Source organism: Herpailurus yagouaroundi, unplaced genomic scaffold (genome assembly GCF_014898765.1).
Source record: "Herpailurus yagouaroundi ecotype Mexico unplaced genomic scaffold, PumYag 28, whole genome shotgun sequence".
NCBI classification, from domain to species: Eukaryota; Metazoa; Chordata; class Mammalia; order Carnivora; family Felidae; genus Herpailurus; species Herpailurus yagouaroundi.
This window is the reverse complement of record NW_024412376.1, coordinates 66469227-66496976: the sequence shown is the minus strand read 5'-3', so window position 1 is coordinate 66496976 and position 27750 is coordinate 66469227. Positions and strand designations below refer to the sequence as shown.

Below are 27750 nucleotides of genomic sequence, written 5' to 3'. Positions count from 1 at the left end.
CTGCATGATCCTTTGCACAGTCCTCTCCCACATTAGCTTCTTGCTTCTGGAAGCTCGTTTTCTATCATATGCAGGCCAGGCTAGCTTGTTGAAGACATGGGGACCACATGAGAGTCAACACCAATATACAGACACTTAAGTTAACTCAGGATGAACTGCAAGCTTAGTTCAAGTGTACAAATGACCTTAGAGGAGACAGAACTGCTCAGATGGCCTCCATTGAAGTGTTAATATGAATCCATTAGATACATGGAATTCATAATATGAATCATAAGTAAATAAAACGGTCATTTGATCCACTGAGTTAGGGAGTGATTTTTATTGTATTAATATAAAACTATACAATGCAAAACAATACAATAAATATATAATATGATGTGGTAGGCATTGAAGATAGAAGAGATATTTTGTGGGAAGCTTACCTCAATAGGGACAAATGGGATCGAGGAAAAGAAAAACTCAAACGGGATAAACTGGGGCCTTGGAAGGGGCTCATTTTTCATTCATTGGAAAGAGTTCTTTATATTTCCTATTTTATATGAAATAGAGGAAAAGGAAGGATCAAGTGTCATTATGGAGATTCTAGTCTTCAGTGACTTTGAGAACTGTAGACAGGTGGCTATGTGGATCCATGCCAGATGAAGTCTTGGTATTATCCTGCAGTTGTGCCTTTTTGTAAATCACTATCACCGCCGCTGGCTTGGATTCAAGAGGTTGTTGTGCTGTCACTGATGAAATAAAAAACACACAGTTGTCTTATATAAGTACATTCTCAGACCTGACACTAGACTCATCGTAATTACTGAAGACATGTATGTTCCTAAAGAAATATAAGAAATATATATAAAATTAAGCAGTCTTATAAAATGGACTGCCGCCAGGTAGCTGTGACTCACTAGGTTCAAAATAATACTAGCTCTAGTCTCAGGGGAACTTCTCCTAGCCCTGTTAATTCCTTATTTACAAATTTATTTTGCATCCATTCTCTTACTTAATCTTTAGAACAGTTCTAGGATTTAGACATTATTTTCATACACACTTTACTTATTTATTTTTTAAATATTTATTTTATTTTGGGGAGAGCCAAAGGGGGCAGGGGCAGAGAGAGGGGGACAGAGGATCCGAATTGGGCTCCGTGCTGACAGACTGACAGTAGCGAGCCCAAAGTGGGGCTCGAACTCACGAACCATGAGATCATGACCTGAGCCAAAGTTGGATGCTCAACCGAGTCACCAGGTGCCCCCATCCACATTTTAGAGATGAATAAACTGATACTGAGCTAGTATAATTGGCCAAAGGTAACATAGTTGGTAAACAGGGGCACAGGAATTTATACTTTGGAAAGGCTGTTTAGCATCAAGTCAAGTCCTTTTTTCTCAATGATGCCAGTTATTTCCAACCTGTTTCAAAGAGCACTGGAATCCTGTGGTGCCCCAGGGATCACTGGGCAGAAAAAGGAAAGAGGAGGGAATAAAACAGGCAGTGCTCCGTGCCACTCACTCTGGTTTTGACCAAATCACATCTATTTTATATCTACATATATATTACACATATATATACACATGTATATATGTGTAAAATATTTTTATATTTTATATATTATAAATATAAATACATAATTATGTATTATACATAACTACATATATAAAAATATAATATATATATACGGGACCCATTTAAAATTTTGTTTGAAAAAATTCCCAAACACTATATCATACCATCATGTCTCCTAATGCTATCATGATCCACAGTAGAAACTTCTTGAAGCCAGAGACCTCATCTTATCCTTTCTTTGGTCTCACAACAAGGTGAGACCTCCCTTGACCTGTGAACCAGACTTCGGAAGAAGGCGCAGATGGAAATCATTGCCCTGGGGATGTGCTCTGGGCTCTAGAACAGCACTGGCTAAGCATCTCCCATGAACCCTGACAACCTTGCTGTCTGTTTCTTACCAAAGCCAATTAAATTATTCACGGTACCTACAGCATTCTCGCTGTTATCACAGCTCGTTGAGCTCTCTCCCAAGAGGGAAGTGATGTCTTCCCCAAATATCTTGAGGCAGTTTTCAATGAGAAATTGTACAAGAGAAACCTGTAACACAAAAAGACAAAAATGAGGCACTTTTTTTCATATGGCATAGTTACAAGTCACATTTTGTATGTGAATCTTGGATTCTAACAAAAAATGTGAAAGAATTCTGAGGAAAAATTCAGAGTTGATAAAAATATATAGAAAGCAGAGTTCTCTAAGTAATAACTGTGATACTTTCCAGTATAATTTGGGTACAAATTTTAAAATGCTGTTCAAAAGTGGGCTAAAGTTATAATTTGTGACCTTGTTTAATAGCTAACATTTTGATATCAATGGTTACATCTTGAAAACTAGGATAATTTTCAAAGTATAACCTACCTTATTAAATTTTTCTTTTCAAAAAAATTTGTTTCCAGTTTTATTGAGCTGTAACTGACATATATAACATCTTATTAAAATTTATAAAACATAGACAGGGGTGCCTGGGTGGCTCAGTCGGTTAAACGTCTGACTCTTGATTTTGACTCAGGTCATGATCTCATGGTTCAGTTTGTGGGCTTGAGCCCCAGTCAGGCTCTGCACTGCTAGTGAGGAGCCTGCTTGGGATTCTCTCTCTCCCTCTCTCTCTTTGCCCCTGCCTTGCTCTCTTTCTCTCTCTTTCTCTCAAAATAAATAAATAAGCCTTAAAAAAATAAAACAACAAAGCATTGACAAAAACTTATGAAATCCACTTCTTAAATGAAGAAGTATCTTAAACTTAGGAAGCAGTGACTTCTGCGTTTTTTGTGTGTGTGTGTGAAGGAAAACTCATGCAGCTGGAGAGAAAACATGGCTGTCTGTCTAACTGCAGTACTTCCTCATGTATCACCTTGCTTCACGCTCACTTTCTGGGTGAGCTTGGGGAAGAGCTGTGATCTTATTAAGCATGTTGTGGCTCCATTAGGATATTCTGGAATCTTTTACCAGTTTCCTTATGACATAGCAGATGCAAAATAGTAGCCATGTATTTTTCTAAATGAACCACAACTGGCAGAGGAAGGCCGATGTATTTGGAGCCATGGGTGCTCATGTTGCCCAAGCCACCTAAGATGTGCCAGTAATGACCAGAGGAGCTGGATGTGGTCACCATTGTGTGCTGAGGAAACCATGGCTTTGCCCAAAGGTTGCATGTCCCTCAAGGATTAGGCTAAAAGTTGAACCTTGACTTGTCAAACTCCAAAGCCCAGGCTCTTTTCTGTTGTATCATGGCACTCCTCTCTGGTTTGTTCAGGCAATCTAGTGTTTAGTCTCCTGGATGGGGACAAAGCCACTCAACTGCTCTGAGTTCCCCACTTAACAACACCCCTTGCCATACCCCACCAGAGCAAGACAATGGACCCTGCCACTTCAGGGCAGCATGACAAAAATGTGCACTTTACAAAACTGATCCATCAGAGTTGCTACTGCAAATTTCAGGTTCAAAGTAGGGATTCTACTCAGCAGAGGATAAAAATGAAAGCTCTCATTACCTTTTTTATGAAGTTGCTTTCTAATCCCGAGCTGCAGGAATTAGATGAACAAAGAATGCTTGGGGCTATACACACTGATAAATTGTAAGCTGTCATCTGATTGGATGAGGAATGCTGCTCAATATTGTATAACACTCCAAAAAGGTATTGCAAGAGAACAACATTCACTCTTGGCAGCTGGTCTAACAGCCTAAAGTTAGAAAAATGCACTTTCAAATAAGGCAAGTCATTTCACTTAGGAAGTTGGAAATATAAAGACAGGGAACAGAGTACTTCATTGTGTATCTAGAACACAACCCACTGTAACGGAGTGCCAGGCATGAACGTATACAATAATGTTTCACTGAATTCAGTTCCTGAACCAGATAAAACTTCTCTGGTTAAATGTTTGACAAACTGAAGTTCGTATCACTGGCAGTTGATGCTGGAGCAGCCCTTTTAGCTCAGTGGATTTTGTCTACCAGTTTCATATATTCAGAAGCTATAACATGGTCAGGGATTCCACATTAATAAGATCAGGAGAAACATAAGAATTCAATAATAGCATTAAGGCATGCCTCTGTTTTTAAGTTGGCCTCCATGGGTGTGAAGAATTGAAACTCTTTGGCATTATTTTAGTGGACAAAGCTATAAACTATAAGCCAATATTTTTCTAATAGTACGTTGGTTGTATTTTTCAGACATGCCCAGAGTAGAGTAATTACTACATCATTACCTCTGGGCTGCAGTTACTTTCTCCTCCTCATTCCCTTGATCAGCAACAGCAAGCCATTTGTCATAGAGATCGGATGAAAATATGCTTCCTGGGATATTTCGAAGAAAATCCTTACGTACATAAAAATAAATAAGTAAATAAATATAATTCTTATAGAAAATATATACTGGAAAACATTTAGTTGAAAAATTGAGTTCAGTCCCCATTCCTTCACAGATACCCAAACTGTGACCCACACAGAGCTCGGTTCTCACTCTCCATTGACTTGCACACACACAAGCAGTGCTTGGATTTTTTCCCAACTAAAACTTAAGAGCATAAAAGCAGAGCCGAGGCTTTGGTAGAAATGAAGATAAAGCTCCCTTCTATCATCTGTAATTTACTCTTTTGTGTACATTTTAACAAACTACTACAAAGTGACAGGTCCAGAGATAGACCATCTTAAATTCTATTTGCTTCTTGTACAGAAATACACATACCCATTTTTGCAAATAGCAAATAGCACAGTGCTAGCTCTTTAGACACAGTGCTAGCTCCTAATTCTAGCAAGAAAAGTACTGAAACAAACAAAAAACCACACGTGTGCTCTTGCATACATATCAAGAAAGAACTAAGTCTTCTGACTTGAGGTGTATGTGCTCCTTGGGAGAATGCTACTCTCATACTTGCATCATTTTTCCTTTTCTTAACTGTATAAAAGTAGACAGTCTAATGGCAAACTCATTGTCATCCTTGTGATATATTCCTTTCTAGTTTAGGCCAATTCTCCAGTTAGTTTGACATGATATTATGAAGGTCGAGGTTGCAAAGCCTGATTCTCCACCAAGATCAGTCAACTTTAGGAAGAAAAAACTTTAGAAATGTCTATGAACCATATCCATAAGTGGCCACCCCCTTCCTAGTCTGTGCTTATAACATGGAAATAGGAAAGAATCTACAAACTCTTGGTAGAAAAGCAAGGCAACACTCATCTTACTATTTGCATACCTGGTGTATCATCATTCTTTCCCCTGTTTCTTGATGCCTCTATGTATATTACTGGTATATATTACTATGGCCCCAGTGTAGTTGTGGTAGCTAAGTCATTTCTGGACTATTTCTATTTATCATATGGTCAAACATTAATGGGGGATCAGGAAAGACCAAACGTGACTGAGATTCTAAGATAATTTTAGTAACTTGTTTGTAGTCATTACTACATTAACATATTTTTGTTCAGAGCTGTTAACAAGTGTCAAGATGGATTAAGTTTGTTCTCTGTTCTATTATTCCTCTTATAGAAATGTAACTGGATACTTGTGATTTAGCTGTAGCATTTCAAAATTAATCTATTTTTTGTGTAAATCCATTGAATTTTCAGAATTCCAAACTAATTTTGTCTATTGCACCCAGTTTAAAAGTTAGATTTATAAGAAGAGGCATGTGGCAGGAAATGGTTATCATGTAGTTTTAACCTTGGGATGGTGGATAAAACATGACAAATATTAACAAAGGATGCCAAGGATGGTAAAGGTGAAAGGCACAATTGGTAAAGTCGTTCCTATGCTTTTAAAGTACAACACATTAAAAAACATGGGAAAGAGTGATTAAGTGGACAGAAATTTTGGTGGCCTCATTGAGCCTTTTTTGATCATAAACTTATTTTCAAATGTTTAATATGAATTTTCTTTTGGAAACTTTGCCTTCATTGTTATGAGGGTGGTGAGAAAGTCATCAAAAGCAGGACATTTGCTTTGGTAAATATTCTGTGTGTGTAAGCGTATATTTTTTAAATTTATTATTACTAGTATTAGTACTTTGCATGGTGTCTTCAGGAGTGAAGGTGGGGAGGGTGGGGTGTGATGAAATATGGGGTTTTTAACTCCTAAAGTAGCTTCTTTAAATTTTGACTTTGTGACGTGTATTTCAGTTTGTCAGATACTTAATCTATTATGCCTATTATGGTTCTTGGGCAATCATGATGAAGGACACCAATAATAGCTTCAGTTACTCGTGTGTAGATAATGCTAGAACTTTCCCTACCTTTAAGACAGATGCTACCACAAGAACAGATTCACTGTCCAAGTTCACTTTGTCCCCAGAATTTAGTTTCTCCTTCAGGATTCTGCATGATTTCATATTGGCTGATTTTCTGAAGATGCCTTCTGTGAATGGCCCTTTTTGATTGATAAAGCAAAGCATATCCTATAGAAAGAAATGAAAAGTACATGACATTTCATATCCATAAGTTCAGAACACAAGCTTGCCTCCTTTTTGAAAGAGCTAGGGAATGTGACCGTACCGTGTTTTAGAGCTGGAAGGACTAAAGTAAATTTGGATTTGTTTTTTCAGTGTCTTTAAATATATTGTCTACCCAAAAATACACTTTACAGTCATACACTAAACCATTTTAAACACTTGTTTTAATCAGATTTTTTCCTTTTCAGTGAATTTATACTTTTAAAAAGTTAGTCTCTGTGTCACCCTTCTCTCTCCTACCCCGCCATTCTTCTTCCATTGTTCCCTTACATACATGCTATTCCCCAAGTGTGGGAATCTCTTTGCCACGCTCATTTTCCATTTGCTTATTCCTCTTTAAGTGACTGTATACTCCATTCCTACTTCTTCTCCTTCTTTCCCTCTTTTAAAATCAGGCTCAAAAACTCTCTCCTCCTTCTCTGATTACATTCCCTTCCCATGAGTCTTTCATTGCCTTTAGTTGTACCTTCATGTCCTCTGTCTGCAGTGTAGAAAGATAATAGGGGCTGGAGCCAGGTAATCCAAAGGATCTGAACTCTATTATGCTACTTATCTGGTGTGTGACCCAGGGCACAGACATTTTTACTGAGGCTTTTCTAATTCATTTGTGAGTTGGGATGATGATATTCATAGCTACCCCCTAAATTTGCTGTAATGCAGGGACTGGGGTAGTACCTAGCATGTAAGTAACATCATAAATTTCTTCATATGTAGCATAACATTCCCTACATCTAGTATAGTGCTCAGAGAAACCCTGGATACTCAATAAATGTTAACATTGACAATTCAGTACACCAATTTGAGATAGGACAGGCCGAAGTCTGTGGCTTTCATTTGACATATTCTATTAGTATTAACAGATTCATATTTGCCAGAAGATGAGTCACTATGCTTCGTGAGATATTTTGAGTTGTACGATTGAGTAGACTCAGCTGAAGGAGACTAATATGAGCTCAGGAAGGCAATGAAAAGAGAATGTGAAGATGAGATAGACTCTCAGAGATTCATGCACACAGTCCATATTTTGGCTGGTCTGAACAGGCCTATGTGGATCTTTGTGGAAACAAGGAGAATGGACAAGAGTTATCTTTTCCTGTTGTATTTGCCTCATGACTTTGCAGTACCTAAATCAGATTTTATTCTTTGAAGTAATAGAAACAAAGCTTCTCAGCCAAATCCAGGAACTGGCTAATTATTTTTCCATTTGGTTGTAGATTTGGATGATAACACTTGGCCTCTCAGGGCTCCCCCTCCTCAGGAGGGCTAACAAGAGACCAAAATGAGACCTACCAGAATGGGGGAGGGCAGGTGGTCATTATCACACACATCCATGAGGGAAACTCCGAAGAGCTGTGCTGGCTTTGCAGAAGGTGGAGCTGTGCACTGGCTGTCCTGGCAAGCTCTGGGGCCCCACCTAAAGGCCCAGTTTATGAAAGGATTCCTTTTAACTGTCTTCTGGCCTGAACCTAAGGAAGAAATGAGAGGAGTAGTAGTAGAAGTTAATTAACCTTAATTTTTTCCATTTATGTTTTACTGCATGTTCATTGCTATGGCTAGAAGAGGGAAATTGAGTCATTTGTGTAGTATTCTCCACATTCTGAAATTGGCTAATACCATCCTTATGGTGCTACTGTGTTCTTCCCCATATCCAGCAAACTGATAGTTAAAACTGGAGACTTGATCAGACTCAGGGTCAATACTTCTGGTGCCATTTACTACCTATTATACTGCATCATGGGGCACTTAGCCTGTAGTTGTTAGTGTCCTCTTGTTAAGTATGATCAGTGGATTCAAGTGTCAGATCCAGTTTTAAAAGCTAAAAAGATTGAGTATTCAAATCAAGCAGAGTTTGGTAATCATCTGCTTTCACAGTAAGTCTTCTCCCAGACTTAGATTTCCTCTTTGGTTTTCTGAATGTTCCACTGTCTCTGATCAAAAGGATCTGCCTTTCATGACACAATCTGCCTGACCCCACTTCTCAGCCAGCCTGAGGCTCCTCTACGCTGAGCCATCTCCATGGATGGCTTTATGCGGGGGCGGGGGGTAGGAGAGGGGGTCCATGGGAAGTAGTCTTTACACGCTGGCTATGTGGGAAGATTATCCAGGTGGCTGTGTTTGTTTGTTTCTTTCTTTCTTTCAAGTTTATTTATTTTGTGAAAGAGAGAGAGAAAGAGTGTGTGTATGCAAGTGCATGTGAGCAGGGGGAGCTGCAGGGAGAGAGAAGAGAAAGAACTCCAAGCAGGCTCCACGCTGCCTGCACAGAGCCCAGCTTGGGGCTCGATCTTCCTGAACTGTAAGATCATGACCCTGAGCCGAAATCAAGAGTCAGCCACTTAGTCGACTGAGCCACCCAGGCGCCCCCAGGTGGCTGTGTTTCTTGTGACACCCCACCAAGCTACCTAGAGATGGTTTTTAATTATCCAACACTCCCTATCAAAGGCATGCAGAAGAAGAGCTTTACAAAGAAAAGGTGATCAGCAGTGGAAAAGCTGAGTTCAAAGTTTCTACTGCTCAGCTATCAATGTTTTCCTTATAAGGTACCTTAACATTTGTTTAAATAATCTGCTTAAATAACTGAGCTCTTTAAAAGTCCAGAGAAAAGTCAAGTTACAACTTGGATAAACAGATGAGCAACATTTCACCAAATACCCTTAAACACCCATCCACTGGCTTCTCTGGGATGTAGTGAGGGCATCACCATGTCCACTTACATGGGTGGCAACACTCACGGTGCTCGATCAGAGAGACCAGATCTAAGAACCAGAAGTGTCCTGGTTCTGCCACTTAGGCAAGTTGCTCAAAAATCTTTAAGCTTCGGGTTGCTGAAATTTAACGTAAATGATGCTACCTACAACTCATTGAACTAAATATAATGTACTACTCAGCACAAGGCTTGGCTCATGGCAGCCTTAATAAAAGTAATTTCCTTGCTGAGAGGGCCTAGGGCAGTCTAGATATCAGTCTTTTCCCCCCAAAGGAGACCTCACTCCCATTCTCGGTTTCATTTTGCAACCTCTAGAAGGTATGCAATCATGAAGGAATGCCACCACTTTGCCTAACTAAGGCTCTCTCTTCCCACCCTGAAGTCCATACCCCTGACATTTTAAAAGGAGTGAAGGAAGAAAGCAAATACATTCTTAAATCTGGAAGGAGATTCCTGTACATCAAAACGTACAAATGTTTGCTTAAGATACAAGTTAATATATAAATTGAGTTGTTGTATGCAACCTGGTTTCCCTACTCTTACCCTAGTTTTATTTTTTGGAAAACTATCCAAATATATTCCATTATTGAGCTTTAATTAAGAATGCTTTTAAGAAGAGTGTCGTATCCCTTAATACAAAGCCATAAATCTAGCTACTCCATGAGTATATACAGAAAGCAAATACATGGGGAGTCTGAGTGGCTAAGCATCTGACTCTTGATTTTGGCTCAGGTCATTTCATGGTTCATGGGACTGAGCTCCATGTGGGGTTCTGCACTGACAGCGTGGAGCCTGCTTGTGATTCTCTCTTCCCCTTTCCCCTTGCCCCTCCCCCATTCATGTCACTCTCTGTCTCTCTCTTTCTCTCTCTCTCAAAATAAACAAACATTTAAAAACAAAAAAGCAAGTATATCTGAAGTCCTATACTTTCTCAAAGACATTTTTGGGCTTAGCTGGACCTTTTGTAATGTACATTATTTGGTGTTAGAGTTCATGTTGCCTCTGTGACTAATAAAAATATATGCTATAGACATGAAAAATATGGGAATGATTAAACAAGCTAACTCGATAGAAATCTATCCTTTCTCAAACAGTACTGGCAAGATTTGGGTTAGCACTTCCTAATGATCGAGTTAGAGTATGAATATTAAAAAATAAAATTTTTGAAACTTTGAGGTTATAGAATAATGATAATAACAATAAAAATACTTCCTTTTTTGACCCCAGTGCTTCTCAGGTTAACATCACATTTTCATCAGAGAATGAAATATCAATGAGGGAATATTGGCATGGTAGGGAAAAATAGTAAGACAGAAGATTAAAAAGCCCTAACCATAAAGATCATCTAGTTCCAGTCTTGACATGGGTCTGAAACAGACGTGGCAAGTGGGGGTAGAATTAAGAGTTCAGTTCTAACTAGAACCCAAGGCCACTTCAGCCTAAGCCCAGAATAAATGCAATTCAATTCTGTAACTCTTTACTCCACTGAAGTTCTTCTGTTCCAGGTGTGTTTAAGCCACATAGACTAGACATCACACCTCCTGTGATGGCCTGAGATACTAGACAAAACCCTGGAATAGGGAAAACATGTTTCTAGACCATAAAAATCTTGTGCTCTAAGAAGACACACAGATGTGCACACACACAATACTATGTGGAAAGTGCTCTGGGGATACAGAGAAAAGAGTAAGGGTCTACCTAGAAGAATTAAAACAAACGGCCTTCCGAGAAGTGAGTCAGGTCTTGATTTCAGACCTTTTGGAGTTTCTCTAAGCCTGATTCTGGGTGGGTATTGGGTTCTTGCCTATACTGTCCCTCCCCACCCCCACACGGAGAATAAGCTCTGTGTCATGAATTTGTGTTCAAGAGTGGAGATATGAGCTAAAAGAAGGCACTTGAAGGAAGGGAAGGGGCTCACCTCTCCCTTGCTGGTTCTGCACTGGGTGCCTGGGCTTCAGGATGAACTGGCCTTGCATCTCTGGGAACCCCTCCTTTGGAAGGAGGGGCTCCTGGAGGGTGGAAGGAGAGATGGAGGCCTCTGGTCCCTGTGGCAGCAGTGGAGTAGATGGAAGATGGCTCATTTTAATTCCATAGGGATGTTCATGTCCTAAATGGAGAAAAGTCTAAATGTAAATTCAGGCTGGTGCTGATGGCTGTCATCAAACCTACCTTAACATGAGTGTATGCATCACATTGGTATATGCTGCTATTCTCCTGGGGATTCCTCTCCCATATACCCATATACACCATATACCCTCTTATGGGGGACACGCTACAGAAATCAGGTGCTCAAGGAGAAGATTTTAAAAAGAGAAAAGAAAAGTTAAATCATGTTCCTTTGCTTGGAATACATAGATTCATCAGTGCATTGCTCTGCACAATGTTGGCTTTGCTCTTTCCATCTGAGAATATTTAAGGCCTTCTAGTTTCTGCCTTGACACTAACTAGATCTGTACACCTTAGGCAAACTACTTGACCCCTCTGAGTCTTACATTCATCCTTTGAAATGCTTACCCACAAACTTATAAGGAAATGAGTAAATATATTAATAAAAATTGGTGATTAATATTTTTTGAACAATTGAACATAGTATTTAAATTTTTTTTAACATTTATTCATTTCCTGAGAAAGAGAGAGAGAGAGAGAGAGAGAGAGAGAGAATGAGCGGGAGAGGGGTAGAGAGAGAGGCAGACACAGAATCCAAAGCAGGCTCCAGGCTCTGAGCTGTCAGCACAGAGCCCGACGCGGGGCTCGAACTCATAAACCACGAGATCATGACCTGAGCTGAAGTCTGACACTTAATCCACTGAGCTACCCAGGTGCCCCAGTTGGCCACAGTATTAAGACTTGCTATGGTCACTATTCTCTCACACATGATATCAGTCAAACAGATTTTTCATTTCCTTTTGTCAGTTCTAGAGCCAGAGCTACTCAAGGGTGATGGGATGGGATGGGTGGCCTTTATGCTTTGTGCTTCCCTCCCACTGCCACCCTCCCTACCAGGGCTGTCCTGCAAGCAAGGATCAGAGGGAAGGCTGTACTGTGTTGGAAACTCAGCAGCAAAGTGCAAAATGGTGTTTACAAAGTGGAAAACCACACCCCAAATCATGAACAGTTGCCTGCCAAGGGATTTGTTTTGCTCTTTCATGTTTTAAATTGTTTCCTCTCCATAGAACTTTCAAAAGACCCTGTGCTGTGATACAGATTTCAGTTTTTAAGAATAGAATGAAAGTTCTCTTTCTGTCATTTCTGATTTATTATTGTATGTAACTTGGGGAGCTTTTGCTGCTCCTTTTCATCTGGCACAGATGAAACATCAATGCTCGGTTCACGAGAACCACAGTGACTTCCCTCCTTTAAGGCAAAAGAAGCTTCTATGACAGCAGTACAACCAAATCACCAAGATAGCCAGGAGTTAATCCGCAATTGAGAATTGAGAGCATGTTAAGAAAGACGTTTCAAATGCTGCTAAAGGATTATCATGAATGACAGGCTCTTCGGATTCCTTAGAGCTGCCTTCATGCGTGAAGCTGTTCCAAGTCTCAAAAGTTATCATCTACATTGTTTTATCTAAATCAATGCACTTTATTAAGATAAATATATTTAAGTATTTAATTTTTTCCCCTTTTATTGCTGAACTACTTTTGCAAGATGTCAACGTTAACACAAAAACATTAAATGGTGGAGTCAGCTATGTGGTTGGTGATTCTCTGAGAATATATGTTTCATAGAAAAAATTTGTTTGTTTAGATTTCCAGGTCAGTTGAAGATATTCTTTAGATCACTTGAAAAAGAGTAATAGCCTCACAGGATTATTAAAAGGATAAAAAATGCATATAAGAGGGAATGCTCTAAGATTTCAAGCAGAAATCATTGTCACTATTACTATACATTACTGTACTTCAAGGTCTGCTACAGATCCTGTCTTCTTGTTTTAATTTTTCTATTTCTGGTAAACACTGAATAAATTTGCTAATCCAAAGATTTTTTTTTCCTTTTCTTTTTTTCTTTTTTAGATCACTCATGCTAATCACTATTTTAGGAGAGGTGCAATGTGTTTATCAACAACCTTAAGAACCATGCTGGAAAAAGCTTGAGAAACAGCAAAGTACAGGTGGTTTAGTCAGTGAAGACTGGACGAGTTTAAATGTGATTATCTCATTTTCTTTATTATGCTGAAAAACTTATGGGCACAGGACAAGTGTTTGGTACATATTTATACCTGGATTCAGAGACATGACTGGATTTTAGAGGACTCTCAAAATAGAGGCTACTTAGTAGTTAGGAAATGGAATTCAAGACTGAAATATGAAAAATAAATGTATGGGAAAAAGAAATTCCAATCCATTTTGATTTCATACCTAAGTAAGTGGGTAAATAAGTGAGTAAATAAAAAATAAACAAAAACTTTCAATACATGTCTATTTGTCAGGTAAAAAAACGATAGAGAAGAAAAATTTACATTTCTCTCCCTAACTAGACCATAAGCTGCTGAATGAAGACATGTTATCAGTGCCTGCTAAAGAGTAAGTACCCAGGAATTATTTGATAAATGTATGAGTGAATACTGCATGTGATTTTCACTTTTAAGGGTATTTAAGCTAAAGACAGAACAATCATTACCTTGAGACTTGAGTTACAATTCTGAACCTACTCAATCCCATCTTAGATTGTCCCTGACACTTACCAATTAGTGGTTGTGGGGCTTCTCCTTTGCCAGAACTGACCCACAGCTGATAGTCTTTCTCAGAGCCCTTGGAAACAAAAAGATTATGCATCACAACAAATCTTTCACAGTACTTGAAGAACACATTTTCTTAGCATTTCTATGTTTTGAAAAAGAAAGAATTAGGGCCAGTATAAATGCTATTTGGTCTATGGAGGTAGCTGCAATTTTTGAGTTAACAACACTTGTTAACTTGTTCCCCTCACAGCCTCCAGTAGACCTTCTCAGATTCTTGTCATTTCTTGATAAAGGCTGGAGAACCACAGTGCAATCCAGCCCTCACTTTGTGGGTGGCCCTTGGCATAAGAAACCACAGTTGTGCCCCTTCACCAAGGAGGAAAAGTCTAATCTCAGAAGTCCTGCCTTCTGCTGTCTCTAGACTCCTTGGATAATGTTGGCTTTTGCCTCCAAATGTCCCTGCACAGACACGCATATTGTCCAGAGAGCCACACACCCTGCCATGATGATTCCTGAGCAAAGTAACTTGAAAGGCCATAATAGCTCAACAGCCCTGAGCAGACAAATGCCCAAGAAGCTTTGAGGAGATAGGAAGTGAAGTCAAGCCCCACTACAGGGAGAGAAGGGACAAGAACTCTAACCTAGAGAACAAATCAGAGGCAGAAAACAATTACTCTGTGAAGAATTATTGCCCAATAATATTGGAAATCCCACTTGAAACTAACAAGTCTAAATTATAAAGATTGCTGAACTATTTTAAAGAGTCTTCTAGGAGGATAAAGTAAAATATGTTTGAAATGGAGTTGTTGATGATAGGTACTATGCTTGTCTTTGACTTCTGATTAAAAATCATGGCCTTGCCTTGAGGAGGGTCAGAGGTATGGAAACAATCACAAGCACACACACATACACACACACACACACACACGCACACAGCTAAATCAGCTCAAAATTGTATTGCAAATAGGAAGTAAGAGCTAATAAGAATCTTTTCTGTTAAGGTGGGGTTCAGAAACATATGTTGGAATCCCTTAAATCAGACATACATAAGACAAATAACCCCAGTTCTTCATTAAAATGGAAATTGTTGTCTAGTGAGATGGGTCACTTCAAGCAAAGGAAAATCATAAACATGAAATAAAATGAACAATATCATTAATCAGTCTTCCCAACTTCATCTCTAAAACCACTCACTCTCTTTCCAAGATTTAATTCTTATGCAGGGTGTATATATCATACAGAGATGTGTATGATATACAATCATAAGCATTGTTAGAAATCAATGTAGAGATGTGTTTTACTCACTACATATCAATTCAATTTTATTTCAAATGTATTATTAAATTTTGTTTTTACAGAAATAATTGAGTTCTTATGCCAAATTCTGGTTGCCCTGAATTTTTAAGGGCCTTTATTATACCATTGGTTCAGATAGAATTTCAATACAAATCTTGTAATTGTGTCATGTCACAATAGCAAGACACTTTCACACTTACAGAGGATTTTATATAAGAAGCTGTGCTTTATAAGTGCTCCCTCAGTTTTGTCAACCTGACTGTCACCCTCTCTTTTCCCTTACAAAGCATCCCCTCAAATATACCCTGGGGTGCCTGGGTGACTCAGTCAGTTAAGCATCCCACTTCAACTTAGGTCATGATCTTGTGGTTTATGAGTTCCAGCCCATGTCGAGCTCTGTGCTGACAGCTCAGAGCCTGGAGCCTGCTTCAGAGTCTGTGTCTCCCTCTCTCTGCCCCTCCCCTGCTCATGTTCTCTCTCTCTCTCTCTCTCTCTCTCTCTCTCTCTCAAAAATAAACATTACAAAAATTAAAAAATATATATGTACCCATTTCTTTCATTAAAAAAAAAAAAATCAGCAACTCATACTAGCCCCATCAAAACGTAAGGAGCTGAAACAAAACTGGATGAAAGTGATGTGTACACAGATGCCCCCAGATCCATGGTCTCAGTCAGAACTTGTCTTCTTTACTAGTTCCAAAGGGGCATTAGCAGTCTCATCCTTAGGACCTATATCAAGGGGATGTAGCTTCTAGCCATGTGGTCTTCATGTCAACATTTACAGCAAAACATGTAATTTAAGACTCATTAAGCTGAGATTGAGTCCTTGGGTGATGACCAGGGTAAATAGTGATGAGGAGGAATCAGGAAAGATGACACAGAAAGAAGAGTCCACTAGAGAAGGAAATATTTAGAAATTTTGAAATATTTTACTGTCTATGTATAGAATGTCTACAGTGAACTGCATGTTGTTATTAGCACTCTAAAATTATAGCCCAATTTTTTGCTCTGATTTTGAATTTGCACAAAATTGAAAATGGAAATACCAGAAGAGCGCCCATGTATATAGCTTCACTGCCTTCAATTTCTCAATTTGGGGTGGGGGGCAAAATATGGCTATGATATGTTTAATAATCAGCTGCTTTATAATGGGAGATGCACAACACACACTCACATACATACACACAAATCTCAAAGGTCAAGGTTGGTTTTTAACTAAAAATAGTTTGCAGGCAACTTACAGTTATTCCTAGCATTGGTAGTGACATGTTGATAATGTCATTCGCTGTGTCTGAATTTGCCACTGTTACAGTTACAGACTATAGAAAAGAAATAAAGAAAAATTGCTATAAATTGAAAAAAATTGAAACCATGTGACTATTGTCAAATTATTACCCATATTCTAAAGGCAAAGCTTGCTTTCAGGTAATGACAAAATAAAGCACATGAAGAGCATACACTCTTAATTATGTTTTCATTTCTTTATATAACATGAAGCTAGTGGGAAGCAGTAAAACATATATTTCTCTTAACGGATTTGTGGCACACAAAATACAGCAGCTTAAGCAACAAAACAAACAAAAAAAAAGACTGAGAATCCCAAGAAGATGCATGGGCTGATCCTCAGCTCCATAAAGCTAGTTCCAAAATGGAGCAGAGTGGATAGTTTAAAAAAGAGGAGCTGGATGTTTTTCTCTCTTCCTGAGTTGTGTTTTTATATAGTATGGCTTTATTCATTTGCAATTACACACTCAGTTTCATTAAAATCACAATAAGAACTAGCTATAAAAGACATTTTTAAAAAATTACTATTTGGTCAGTACTTTCTTTGTGTCAGGCATCATAGTTACTAAGGTTTTCATTGTTGAAATCTGTTGAGACAAATAAAACCAAGGAGTCTAGGAGATGAGATTGAAAAGTTTAGAAATTTACATTCCATTCCCAACTCTGCCAGTGAGTGGGTTATTATTTATAATAGCTCTCTACCATACCTTACATTGAGAAACTGCTCTACAAAACTAGGAAAACAGTTTACAGAAATTTACCTGAAAGGGATTAATGGGATTCTGAGATATTATCTATAAGACTATCTGAATTCCAAAAGACATTTTAAAATAAGACAATATGAGGGGTGCCTGGGTGGCTCAGTCGGTTAGGCAGCCAACTTCCGATCAGGTCATGATCTCATGGTTCATGGGTTCGAGCCCTGCATCAGGCTCTGTGCTGACAGCTTGGAGCCTGGAGACTGCTTCGGAATCTGTGATTCCCCCTCTCTCTCTGTCCCCTTCCCCAGCTCATGCTCTGTCTCTCAAAAAAAAAAAAATAAATAAAATAAATAAATAAATGTTAAAAAAATTCTTTTTAAAATAAGACAATATGTAACCAATAAGACAATATATAATATTATTAGGCAATGAGGCCTATGTCCTTTGATAAAGAGTGCTTAAAGAAGGCAAACAGCACAAGTGGACACTCATAGGCCTTAAAAATACTAAGAACAGAGTTAAAAGAAACCCTTCCATAATTCATTACTTGGCCTTTCATTGTATTTTTCTTCTTATGAATGGAATGCAATTATTTGATATGTCAGATGGCCATGAAAGTTGGTAATCAGACTTTTATAAACAAAAGCATTCATTGATTTCAAACTACCTGTAGCTTTAAGGAGTATAAAAAAATGTTTAGAACCCAGCAGCAGAGATCAGAGCACTCAAAGTCAGGGATGTAAGGGGCTTCCTATGCTAAATTATCTAGGAGGATTCAAAAGTCTGACTGGGTCTTAGCTTGAGATTTAATTAGAAGTAATGGTTTTGCTATTTTTTAAGATGTCTGAAAACCTTTCAATACAACTTAACAAGTCTCCCATGAAATCTTTTTAATGTAAAAAAAAAAAAAGATCTCTTTTGAAATGCTAATATCACTCCTTAATTTATTTGGTCTGCCAGATAATGGTTTTCAAGGCATAAGGAACACACTGTGTTCAAAATAGTAATTCCAAGGATGTATGTAAATTTTCCTGCATGTCATATGTTCTCCAAAACACAAATTTCAGTAGATAGAGCTCTTTATAAACAAATAACTTTTAAAGAAATAAACTGTTTTTTGAAATTATTTAAAAGAAAGGGAAATGTTGCCTTCTTTTCTCATATGAAAAACCAGGAAAATGTGATCAATTCTCAAGAGCTAAAGCCAACTCTGAGGTGATCTAGATATTCAGATTGTTAGGCAAAAACAGCAATTACAATAATGCTCAATGATACAAATGAAAATATGCTCATAATACACAAAAAGGGATGCATCTTAGCATAGAAATTGAATATATTTAAAAATAGAAATTTTTTTATCTGAAAAATATATTAAAGAAAAAATTTACTGGCTAGGGAACATCGTATAATGGGGACGACAAATGGCAGTCAGTGATTTTGGAAAATAGATAATAGAAATTATCCAGTCTGAGGAAGAAAAGGGGAAAGAAAGATTGAAAAAAATTAACAGAGTCTGAGGGACCTGTGAACAGTATGAAAGGGTCTAATACACATATAATTGAAATCTCGGAAGGAGAGAAGAAAGAAAATGGGGAAGAAAATATTTGAGGTAATAATGACTAAAAGTCCCCAAGTTTGATGAAAGACAAGTTTATAAATTCAAGAAGTTCAGAATATGCCAAATAGGACAGATTCAAGAAAACCATGCTTTGATACTTCGTAGCCACACTACGAAAAGCCAAAAATAAAGAGAAAATCTTGAAAGTGGATAAAGAAAAATGACAAATGACCTTCAGAGGATTGGTGTTTGAATGACCCCAGACTACTCATCAGAAAGCACAGAAATGAAAAGAGAGTGCAAAACCTTGAAAGGGCTGAAAGAAAACAATTTGCAAACAATTTGTATCCCCAAATCTATCTCTCAAGAGTAAAGGTGAAATAAAGCCATTTTCAGATAAAAGAAGGAAATCTGCCTACACCACATATGCACAACAAGAAATGCTGAGGATCGTTTCTCTAGGATGAAATGAAACTGTGTTAGGGGGAAACTTGGATCTCAGGAATGAATGAAGACCATTAGAAATGTTTCTTTTGTGTAAATTATACATAAGTTGATTTTTAAAAAATTTCAAAGTAATTTTCCATGAAGCATTCTGAGTGTAACCCACTCCCACAGTTGAAATCAAAGCGGGCAGAGACGAGAATGTGCTCTGCTGTGTCTCTGCTCTCCTCTCCATTCAGTGCATCTGTCTGGTGCTTGGAAACAGATCAAAATATTTGCATGGCCTTTCCTTTGGCCAGGAAGTAACTGTCTTCAACTACGTCTTTTTCCACCTTCAAATATTATTTTGTGTGATCTCGAGCTACTGTAAAGTGTTACAGAAAAAAAAGTGTCATTTAAAAATACCCAAAAATATCATTGTAAATGTCTTGGCTACTGCACTACAATTTCAGAAATCAAACTTTATACAAATAACTGGGGCAATTGGTTTGATTTTTTTTTTTTCTCCAGTAGCATAAAAAAAGTGAGATAGAAATCTGCTGATCCCTTAAAAGTGTCATCCCTCTGAGCTCAAGTCAATCCTGATATTCCTTGGAACGAAAGACCTTTCAAAGCTCCCCTGCATTTGACATAACGACTGAATGTAATACCTGACTCTTGAGTGGATCCTGTACTAGAAAGGAGACGTTATCAAGGTCAACTGACAAAATGGGAACACTAATGGCGTGGTAACGCATTATACCAATGTTACATTTACTAAAGGTGATAACTACAGGGTGGTAATAGAAGAGAATACCCTTATTCTTAGGAAATACTTAGGTTTAAGGATAAAGGGCCATGGTGTTTGTATGAGCCTCAAAAATAAGTGTATACATACACATAATAGAGACAGAGAAAGAAAAGAAATGGTAAAGCAAATGGAGTAAAGTGTTACTGATAGGTGAATCCAGGTAAAGAGTACAGGGGTTGGTTTTTGTACTATTTTTATTTTTGCAACTTTTCTGTAAGTTTACAATTATACCAAATAAAACATCATGGGGAAAAAAGAACTGTGGAAACAATCCAAACCATTCTGTACATAAGTAGTGACCATTGGAACAAAATGTTTTAATTCTAGTAAGATATACCTGCGTGTGAAAATCACTTTACTAGAAGCCACTGTAATTGCTATTAGAAGGATTCAGAGAAATATTATGGGCATTTAACATGCAATATTTTTCCATGCTTATGCACTGTAGCTAGCATGGATTCCTCTTGCTTCATATTACTTAAGATTCACTTTTTATGTATACAAAGACATACGTGTAGACAGGGAAATCCATTTTCCCACATGGCACTTTTTTAAATACTCTCTCTTCCTCTCTTTTCTTTTCTCCTTTCTACCTCATTTTTTTTTCCTTCCCTCCCTCCCTATCTACCCCTCCATCTCCATCTCTTTCATTCTGTCTGAATCAGGAACTTGGAATTTAATTTTTAGTCTTAAAAACACTTACACCGCCACAGTTCTCAATGTCTCCAGTGAAGATTTGGAGGGGAATGCTTTTTGGCTGGTCCTTCTCCTTGGCTAGATTGATGTACCTAATCAAATTCAATAATAACCCAAATTGAGTAGGATGAATTAGCTATTAGCTTACTTTCAAATCAATCTATGTTGCTAATATTTTCAACATACTGTGTCATTTTTTAAAAGCATGTAGGGGCACCTGGGTGGCTCAGTTGGTTAAGCATCTGACTCTTGATTTTGGCTCAGGTCATGATCTCGTGGTTTATAAGATCAAGCCTTGCATTGGGCTCTGTGCTGACAGCATGGAACCTGCTCAGGGGATGCTCTCTCTCCCTCCCTCTCGGCCCCTCCCCACTCACTGTCTCTCTCTCTCTCTCTCTCTCTCTCTCCCTCTCTCAAAATAAATAAACATTAAAAAAAAAAGCATATAAATAAATAGCCAAATCAAATTATGGGCTGGAAGAAAACATGCAAAAATATTTCAGGAAAATGAGACATGACTCAGAAAACAACAGATCGCTGTCATGATGTGAGATCTGAGCAGCAGATCCAATGGTCAAAGCTTTCCTACCTAGACTGGAGGGCCCAGCCCCTTCCTGGGCTCCAGGGCAGGAATTAGCAGTTGCTTTGACAATCAGTGAGTAATCTGCACTTAAGGAAATGTATGTTTTGGGAATAATGCTAGCTCCAATCATTAGGTTGGAAAGAAGGGGAAGATGAGAGTGATAACCAGAACTTCATCAAAAATAAGCAAAATATACATAGATGAGAGCACATTATCTGCAGTGGCAGCCAGGGTAAATCTAAATAAGAAATTATTTGGAATAGTCTAATAATACTAAGGAGAAGGAGAAGAGTTTGAGGGCATGATTTTGAAGAAATTTGCATTCTTTTATCATGGGTTAAAGATTTAAAATATGTATACTGACAAAATACCTTTGAAGGAAAGAGCACCATTTTTCCTTTAGTTCGGAAGACCTGCAATTTAAGAAATGGGAATAAAAATCAAACTCAAACTATTAAGATCACCATTCAGACAAAAATAGCAGCAGCCAGTTATTATTGATGTGGTTGCATGTGTAAGTTGTACTCTCCTCACAATCGAGCTTTTGATGGACCCTGCTCATTTATGAGCAGTATTACAATAATGGGAAATAGATCCTAAAGGGGAAGAAAGGTTGGTTTCTAATCTAAACGCTTAATTGTAACTATGTGATGCAAGCTATGCGATCATGGGCGTGTTGCTTAACCACTCTGAGTTTCAGTTTCCAGAACTGGAAAAAGTTAATTTTACCTCAGAGTGTTCCTGCCCCTGCAAGTGCTATTCAAATATAAAGAAACATTATCATTCAAATTAAATCGTACTTAAGAAATTTGGCATTTGGATGGAACTATCTTGGCCTAGAAATAAGAATATCTTTTTAGGAAAAAACACCCATAATATTTTATTTCTTTATACATATTAGCATATTGTAATATGTTAAATTAGTTCCTAGAAAACTTATTCTTCATTACTATGATCCTCTGAGAAAATCAGTCCATCTACGGCTAAATTACTAAAGGTTATTTTCTGTGCTAAAGTTTCCCTAGGATTTAGTAGCAAAAAAATGCAAATGTTTTAAACCCCATTCATATGTGGACTTATCACTTACTAGCATTTTTTTTTTTATTGTGGTAAATTACACATAACATTGAACATTAGTGACCTTTAGTACCTTCTCACTATTGTGCAACCATCATGACTATCTAGTTCTGGAACATTTTAATCACCCAAAAGCAAACCCAGTGTCCATTAAGTAGTCGCTCTCCATTTCCCACTGTCTCCAGCTCTTATGCCACATTTTGTTTATTTGCTGATACACACTTGGGTTGTTTCCTTTTTTTTTTTTTTTTTTTTTTTTTGCTTATTATCGACAATGCTGCTATGAACGTTTGTGTATCAATTTTTGTATGAACATGTTTTTAATTGCTCTTGGGTATATATCTGGAAGTGTCATTGCTGGGTCATATGATAATTCTGTTTAACTTATTGAGGAACCATCAAACTATCCACAGTGGCTGCCACATCTTATACTCCTACCAGCAACACTGCTCCCCACTCCCTCCATCACCATTTTCAAGACCTGTTTCATCAGAAAAATGGAACACCCATTTAGCATCCCAACCTGCATGGACATAGCTTCTAAATATGTATGCCAATCTGCAGAACAGTAATAATAACAAGTAACAAAAGCACTAGGTGCCAGGCATTCTTATAAATGCCTTATATATATTTATACAGCTTTTTAACTAACCTAACGTGCAAACCTGGCTTCCGCATTTTCTCTCTCATTAGGAAAAAAAAGTTTCTTGGAAATTCCCTAATCAAAGACTTTATATATTATCAACTGAAACTATTTCCTTCCATTTGCAACATGGAGAGGCCATTAAGCAATAGGAACTGATAATCTTTTCAGAAATATGTCATGGAAAAGAAGACATGCAAAGATGATATACATTCACATTTCTTCCCAGTAAGTTTTGAAAATTTTTCATTATGTCAACAGCTGCATTATGGAATTTAATATATTAACAACTTGTAAACATTTTCGTTGTCTCATCTTTATGATGACACGTGAGATTTTGGTGGAGTGGGGCGAGGAGAAGAAAGAAGGGTGATGTGTTGATGTGATGAACACTCATTGTGTAAAGCAAGAATGAGACTTGGGGTGTGGTTGTTTCAAACAACAGATGTAAATGTTGCATGACCCCTGTAAAACCAGGAATGTCTCTTGGGATGCCACATTCCCCATCCTCATGTCAGCCTGAAAATGTGTCTTGCACAACTAATCCCTACTCCATGAAATCAAACTTTTGCTTTAGACTGTCACCTCTCTATAGATACCAACTAAGATAATCTGTACACGGCAATTCAGGCAATCTCATATTCGATGGCATAATTAATTTATTTGTAGTAATTACATCTTATTTTTAAATGGATTAACTTGGGAATATAAAAGCAATTTTTCAAATTTAATTGGACTATTTAATAGTACTTGCTCAAGAGAAACATTCCTGTGATTTACAAACACAGAGAACTCCCTGGGAATTAGGGGGCAGGATATTGGAGTGAGGCCCTAGAACCACACTCTCTTGATTCTCTTTCCACATACCCAGAACACCCAACTCCTCAAGTGGCTCCTAGAGCCCACTTGAAAGACCACTGATAAAAACCAAAGGAAGTGACTCCAGTAGTCCCCACTCTATGTTATCTTATTCCTTACATTTGCACATAAAAACCTTTTTGGAGAAAGTACAAGGCAAACAAGTGTCATTGATGGAGGTTCAAAAGTGAGTCACTGGCTTGATAGACAATCAGGTTAAAATGTTTTCCTTTCTAACCCATGTAAATACAAGACCAAGCTGTAAGTCTTACCTGAAGGTGGCCACAAAGTTCACCGTGGGCCAGCCCAAGATGAAGGACCTCTCAGCATTGATGCTGGTATCTCCCACTTTGTCCGTACAGTTGGTTATCCACATGGTGCTCAGTGGTATTTGATTTTTTATCTTAAAGGTGTTTTTATAACTAGAAAAAAAAATACCCACACAAGACGTCTGTTAGTTTGTTTCATAAATGTGATGGGGGCAGCTGTGCTCGTGAGACACCAGGGCTCGTTGCTCCAGGGCACGGTGTGCCTCCCTCATCTCTACTACCCTCTGTGCACAGCCCAGCAAATGGTTACATGGGCTTTTACGAAGCGTGTGTTGAGCAAAGTCTGGCCTAGGAAAACCCTCAAAACACTTTCCCTAGCCATTTTTCTGAATGTTGAGTATTAAGTAGAGAGTATGTATTTTAAAGCACTTAAAGAAAACCCTTAATTCATTTATTATTGTTAGATTTGTGACTTATTATTACATATAATTTTATGGTTATTGTTACAGTTAATTATTCATTTATGTCTTGCTTACTTCAAAAAGTATTTGAGGGCTGAACAAAAATACACAATACATTATTTATTTACTTTTTTTTGAGAGAGAGAGAGAGAGAGAGAGAGAGTGCACAAACACAAGTGGGGCAGAAGGAGAGGGAAAGAGAGAATCTTAAGGAGGCTCCATGCCCAGCATAGAGCCTGGCTCAGGGCTTGATCTCATGACTGTGAGATCATGACCTGAGCTGAAATCAAGAGTCGGATGCTTAACCAACGGGGCCACTGAGGCTTCCCAGATAAAAATAGTTATACAGTTTTTTCCTACAAGAGACAAACCAAAAACAAAACATAAGCTTGCATCAGAAATATTTAAGTTATTTTCAACCTTAAATAAAAATATATACTGTCAGGGTGCCTGGGTGGCTCAGATGGTTAAGTGCCAGACTTTGGCTCAGGCCATGATCTTGCAGTTCGTGACTTCGAGCCCTGCATTGGGCTCTCTACTGTCATCACAGAGCCTGCATAGGATCCTCTGTCCCCTTCTCTCACTCTGCCCCTCCCCTGCTTGCTCTCTCTTTCTCTCTCACACATGCACACACGCACACACACACACACACACACACGCACCCACACACATGCATGTACTCTCTCTCTCTCTCTCTCTCTCTCAAAAAATAAATAAAAACATTAAACAAAAAATCTTTTGGGATAATATTTCTACCCTTTGCCATGGCCTGTGTAGACCCTGTTGACTGGATCCCTGAATACATCTGATCTCATGCTCCATACTTTAGGCTCCAGTCAAATCCACCTTCCCTGAGCCGCTCCCCGCAAGGGACCAGTTTGGCACCCACTTAGGCCCGCTTAGTCCCATCATCCTAGAAGTTTCAGTCATCTTGTCTAGGATTGTGACTGCTTCTCATCTAATCTAGTTTAAATGCTGCCATCTTGGAGAGGTCCTCCTAGACAACCCCTCACTAATACCTTCCCATCTTCTCCACGTGGCACCCTTCTGCCGGAAGCACTAATCACAATCTATACATCCCCCCCTCTTATTTTTATCATTTATCTGTAGGTCCCAGGCAAGAGAGACACCACCTGTCACGTTCTCAACTGTCTTCTCTACAGGTGCACAGTACAAAACAAGACTTCCATAATTGAATGAATGAAGGATCAAAACACTTGCATAAACAAAAGAAAAACACAATGTTTTCTTACAGTAAAGGCTAATGGAAATGTAACTTTATGATAATCAGAAAGGTGTATAGCATAGTATACATACTCCGTATTAGACATCAGCAACAAATCATTGAACAAGAAGAGGTGCCGTTTCTGCCTCCTCCAGCCTTGCTTGAGTTCAACAGGGCCATGGATAAGCAGGGTATGGGTGGCACCCTCAGATGATGTAGTGTTTTCGCTGTGGGCGTCCATGTCAACAGAAGAGCTTTCCCTGCAAATAAATCAAACACCATGGAGCAGCTAGTTACTGAGTCAAATACATACAATATAGTTTTATGCTAAATGTCAGGGTTCACACAACACTAAAAATTAGTCTCAACCTCCAAAGCAAGACTCCAGAGCTCAAACTCAGGAATCACCAAGTTATAGGAAGCTATCAAAATAAATAAGATCACTTGGGGAGTTGATACAGATGGAGACAGTTTCAAGGACAAAGCCCTTGGGGCATGCCAACTTTTAGAGGTGGGGAGGAGAAAGCCACAGAGCTAATCACGAGCTGTTATTTGGGAGGGGAGAACCAAGAGGCCAAAGGTAGAGAGTATTATAAGAAGGTAGACCACTACCAAAAAACAAGACAATTTGTGGCCTAATATAAAACAAAATGATGTTTGTGAAGAATTAAGTACAACTTGGCTTCATGTTAACATAAAATGTAGATAACTGAAGATCCTGGAAAATTGACCCCAGCCTTACCTTAATCAACATTCAAACTTTGGGGGAAATTCTCAAACACCAGCAAAAATCACGGAAACATCAAAAAGTTTCTAAACATAAGAGTTTAGCTACTACTTGGTTGAGCTATGACTCTGACAGGACTTTCTGGTCATCATGGGTAAAACAGCTAAATTGTACAGAACGCAAAAATTCTTTCATAAATAGGATAGATTATTTCACAGACCAGAAAATTTTCTCTCATGGAGCCAAGAAAGTGTCTTCCCCCCAGAATGTAAAGCTGCCTCCCTTCTGCTCAGCAGCACTGAATCTTATGAACATGAGTAGCTTTTCATGAAATCAGTGCTGAAGTTACGAATTAGTCCATATGCATTAGAAGAAACAAAAGAGCACAACACTTCCAGTTACTGTCAGTCTGTTTTGATGATCAAAAATAGTATATTAAAAGACTACCTTATAAGGTGAAGCCTTGAATGGCCACCTAAAAGTTCAGCATGCTTTCTGATTGATGTGAACATCCATTTTTCTTCAGTTCTTGGCACTGAAAATCGAAGTGAGTCTACAGCACGTGGCGGAGTACTGTAAAATGCTTGAAGCCTGAGGATTCCACAGTAGTCAAGATCACTGCCATTATGATGTCACGGTTCTAAGGCTTAGGTCATAACTGACAAACTGACACACTTGTTTCCCTGATTTGGCCTCTACCTTTTGATTTTTTATTTTGAGCTAACTGTGGATTCATATCCAGCTGTAAGAAATAATACAGAGAGATTGTATCAGTTTTTTACTCATTTTCCCCTAATGGTAATATCTCTCTAAACTATAGTACAGTATCATAACTAGGATATTAACATTGATACAATCAAGATACAGAACACTTCCATCACCATAAAGGTCCTTCGTGTCACCTTTTTACGGCCACACAGACTTCCTTCCATGCCCACCACCTCTTTAATCCCTGGCAATCACAAATCCGTTCTCCATTTCTGTAACTGTGCCAGTCCAAGAATGTTATAAAAATGGGGATCATATAGTGTGTAACATTTTTAGATTTGCTTCCTTCCATTCAACGTAATTGGAGATTCATCCAGATGGCTGGAGGCATAGTTCATTTCTTTGTGTCTCTTAGTAGTATGCCATGATATGGATGTATCACAGTTTGCTTAGCCAATTGGTGAAGGAGTTCTGGATCGTTTCCAGGTTTTGGCTATCACTAATTCAGCTGCTTCACTAGGACAACGGGGTACTCAAAGGCACAGCTAAG

The 27750-nt window shown here is 38.3% G+C and overlaps 1 protein-coding gene across 1 annotated transcript; it reads right to left on the bottom strand.

Moving 5' to 3' along the window:
* Positions 1–300: 300 nt before the first annotated feature.
* On the bottom strand, positions 301–27230 carry LOC121030425 (rho GTPase-activating protein 20-like). The gene is made up of 14 exons (XM_040474823.1): positions 26940–27230; positions 25858–26025; positions 24083–24232; positions 21604–21645; positions 20657–20741; positions 16418–16495; positions 13884–13950; positions 11115–11303; positions 7783–7958; positions 6277–6438; positions 4255–4364; positions 3540–3729; positions 1980–2091; positions 301–728 (listed from the first exon to the last, which is right to left on the bottom strand). The coding sequence occupies exons 1-14, from the start codon at positions 27002–27004 to the stop codon at positions 583–585; spliced, it is 1740 nt and encodes a 579-aa protein (XP_040330757.1). The 5' UTR covers positions 27005–27230; the 3' UTR covers positions 301–582.
* Between the last annotated feature and the right edge of the window lie 520 nt (positions 27231–27750).